This window comes from Arachis duranensis, unplaced genomic scaffold, assembly GCF_000817695.3.
Source record: "Arachis duranensis cultivar V14167 unplaced genomic scaffold, aradu.V14167.gnm2.J7QH unplaced_Scaffold_165934, whole genome shotgun sequence".
Classification (NCBI taxonomy): Eukaryota; Viridiplantae; Streptophyta; class Magnoliopsida; order Fabales; family Fabaceae; genus Arachis; species Arachis duranensis.
Window position 1 is genome coordinate 3,257,701 of NW_026264258.1, and position 4,231 is coordinate 3,261,931.

Sequence of the window (4,231 nt, forward strand, 5' to 3'; positions counted from 1 at the left end):
GGTTGGGAATGGGAATGGAGAAGGGGAATGGGAAGGGGACATGTTTTCTTTCCTTTTTCTTTTTTTTTTTCCAAAACGATGTTGTTTCAAGGTTCCGATGAACAGAAAGCGTCGTAGGAATTAGTATGAATTCCGGAGTGTAAATTAAAGGACGAAATTGGGTAACTATTAATTTCAAAAATTACTTTGAGGTTCGAGTACAACTTCAAAGACTACTTTAAGACTTAACTCAAAGAAAATATGTTGTAATTAATAATATATAGATATAATTTAATCAAATTTACCTAATATACAACTTATTAAAATGTCGCTTAAAACTAAATATACAATTAGGAAAAGAATTGCTTTTTTGACAAAAAATAAAATTATTTTTATAGTGAAAATACAAAAAAATAAAAATTTTTATTCATACATGTATAATTATTTTAATTAATAAATAAACAAATTTTTGTATAACATAAAAAATTCAAAAAAAAAAACTAATAATAAAGTTTTTAAAATTAGCACTACAAAAAGCAGCTACTAAAACTAACCATCAATATATTTGTGTATAAATATATGTGTAGTTTAATTTATTTTTAATATATATTTATATTTTAACATATATTTTATACTGGTGATTAATTTTGATAGCTAATTTTAATGTATAAATAATATAACTCTTTATATATTTATTTCTACGAGATACGTTGGATGAAAATAAATTAAAATTTAAAATTATAAAAAAAGAACCAAAATAAAATGATACTGCACAAAATTATATATGTAGAAATAAATTTAAATTCAACTAGAGGATTTAAAACCCATGGAGTTTCATTAAATACACACTTGGATCTTATTTGTTATTTATCTTTTTTTTTTAGCTACACATAGTCTCGACTATATTATTTAAATTATAATTTGTGAACTATACAAATGTTTGTTTATATAAAAAAAGAATAATATTAAGTAATTAATAATTTTTTAAATAACATGAATAATAAATATTTAATTCATTAAATATGTAAATAATTATTCTAATATTAAAATTTAGGTAAATAATTTATAACTATAATACGTTTTTACATTATGAATAATGCTAGGGAACCAAAAGGGTATTAGCCAAAAATTTAAAATATAATTGGATGTTTCTTTTGTTAAGTATTAGGATATTTTTTTATATTAAATAAATATTTTTTATAATTAATAAAAAATACAAAATACTATTATTATATTATATAATATTTAATTAAATTGAATAATGAGACGATTTGGTATTCAAATGTAAAATCCCTCTCAGTACTCAGTAGCTTGACTAGCTAACAGTAACGGTAGCTATCAACATTCAACCGTACATTTTCTTCAATGAGTTCTATTCGGAGGTTCATAACTCACAATCGGAATAGGCGGTAGCAACGATGATGATGACCACCACAACGATGGAGGAGGAGGAGGAAGACATGGAAATAGAGAATGACGTTAATGTGGCTTACGAAATCGACCTCGATTTCGAGTTTGATGCAGCGCGCTTCTTCGATTTCACGGTGCAAGAATCTCCCGTTTAAGCCGCCTAGCCAAGCTTTGGTTTAAAACCGCCGCCAGCTACCCTCCTTCGTTTGTTTTTTTATAATTGGCTTTCTTGCGAGGATGTTCAGGACCGGATAGAAGGTGGTCGTACTGGTGTTGAAGCAGTTGTCTTGGATGCGCTTGTTGAGGGCGTCGCGGAGAGCATGGAAGTCGCCGGCGCTTCCAACAGCATTGGTGAGAGAGAGATTTGTTTGTGATTATTGGAGGTGGGTAGGTTAATGTGAGAGAGAAGAAGAAGGCTTTTATAGGTTTTAATTAGGTTTACTTAATTAATTTTAAATTTTTAAAATGTTAAATTTAAAAAATTTTAAAAATTTAAAATTAATTATTAATATAAATTAATGTAGTTTTGTTTAGTTTTTAGCTGATTATCTTTTGGTTCCATATACTTTTCCTTACATTATTATACTCATTATTTATATTGTTCACAACAAATATTTTCTACCTAAACTTTTCCAAAAGAAATTGCACTTTTATAGGGATTAATGAACTCCTGTTAAAATAATCAAACATTATATCACTATACATGTATCAATGTACATAAATTACATATTAAAACAAGATTTATATATAGTCAAACTTATTTTAGATTAAGAGTAGTACAAATATCATTTATAATTATTTATTTATTATAATGTCTAAGGGTGATGATAACCATAGCCACCACCACCACTTCCCCCATCTTCACCTCTTTCACCACCTATCCCACCTCCTCCGCCGCCGCCACCTCCCCCACCACCACCTCCATTTATTCCATTTCCACCGTTTTCACCGTCTCCTCCATTTCCACCATTACCACCGTCTCCGCCAGCTCCTCCTTTTCCACCTATGCCACGATATCCTCCATCTCCGGCACCATCACCAGCACCACCACCATCTCCACCTGTTCCACCATATCCACCGGGATCATCAGTTGAAGCACCTTTTCCACCACCACCAGCATAACCTTGTCCGCCGCCAGAACCTTTTCCTATTTTATCACAGTACCCAACACTAACTCCTCTATCAATATCCCGGCATCTTCCTCTATCAGCATGAACTCGGCCATTTTTCAAGAGATGTGGAGCAGCAACACCATCATCGCCATGATTATTCAGTGTTCTGGCGGCACAACATATTCCTAAGCCACCCAAAACTAGTATGAAAACAACGGGAATTAGAAACTTTGGGATTGTCATCATTATATTGGATCGGATCGGAGTTTATTTGTTTGTGAAAGCCCTAGTTGATTTATGCCTTAGGTTCATGAAGATGATGGGTATATATATAGGAACTAAAGAAATAGCACCACCGTTGATGGAATATTTAGTGGACTAACCTCATCATTGAAGATTAGAACTTGGAAAAGATAATAAGTTATATTCAACAAGGGAATAAATAAATAAATTGTTATTTAATTATACTTTTTCTTGTTTTATTTATTGAATTCGTACACAACTTTTTTATTATTGGTTGAAACACACAAGTATTTTAGAAATTGAAATACGATATATTTTTAATATTTACTTGACAATTGAATTTTTTCTGTATTTAAGTATCTCCAAATATAGTTGGATACACTGAATATAATTACATATATATTAGATTATTTAAATTTTTTTGATAATATATTTAAAATAAGTTTAGAAATATATATACTGTTAATTGTTATTAAAAAAGATGAATGCTGACTTACTAATTACAAATTACATCACATATTGTCTTACCCTAAAAATTAAAATATCATTATTATTGTCCATCACTAAGAAGAAAAAAAATAGAATAAAAGCATTGGAGCCATGTATCAAACATTTGATAATAAAGTGAAGGCAAATTTTATTCTGCTTTTAAACTTGGTATCGAATTTATTGTACTATTATTTATTTTTTAATATTTTTATAAAAAAAAAGTATAAGTGAACAATAAAAATATTAAATAATATAAATAATAGATATATCGGATGTTCATTTTATTAGTATACGGATGATTATTTTAATATTAAAATTTAGAAGATTAATTTAAAAGTGTAGTATATTTTTATTTAATTGGTGGCATATTGTTCAATAAAGTAATTGTACCAAACATTTCCCTTTTATAAATTAGGCATGTGGGAATCATAGCATTCAGCTAAGGTGAAATATATGTCTTCCACACCATTGCACATTTATATTTTGCATTCATGCATGCATGCATGTAATGACAATCAACATACATAACTTACCAATATCATTGAACTTCATATATAAAGCATCCTCACCCCCTAAATTTTGGCTAATTTTATTTTAATATTGAAAATACTTTGGCTAATTTTACCATTGTTATTTATTTATTTATTTATTATATTATTATGGTTAGAGTCTTAGAGGATAATGACAAAGCACTATCTATTATTCTTGAATTGAAATAGAAGCATCTCATGCATATAATATCTTAGCTTAAGGGTGATGACCTCCACCACTTCCCCCATCTCCACCTCTTCCACCATTTTGACCACCTATCCCACCTCCTCCTCCACCGCCACCTCCACCACCACCACCTCCATGTATTCCGTGTCCGCCGTGTCCACCGTCTCCTCCTTTGCCACCAAAGCTAGGAGATCCCCTACCTCCATATCTTACATGTTCACTCTCTTCTATATTATCTCTTTTGGTTTTCCCCATAACATATTTATTTCCATAACCTCCGC

At 29.9% G+C, this 4,231-nt stretch overlaps 1 protein-coding gene across 1 annotated transcript in view; it reads right to left on the reverse strand.

The window, feature by feature from the left end:
• Positions 1–2,068: 2,068 nt before the first annotated feature.
• The window catches only part of LOC107478468 (glycine-rich cell wall structural protein), a 3,124-nt gene continuing 961 nt past the window's right edge, over positions 2,069–4,231 (reverse strand). Inside the window, exons 3-4 of the mRNA XM_052256018.1 lie at positions 3,995–4,225; positions 2,069–2,770 (exon numbers count right to left, since the gene is read on the reverse strand). Coding sequence (XP_052111978.1) covers positions 2,205–2,770; positions 3,995–4,225 — 797 coding nt within the window. The 3' untranslated portion in view covers positions 2,069–2,204. The remainder of the gene's footprint in view (positions 2,771–3,994; positions 4,226–4,231) is intronic.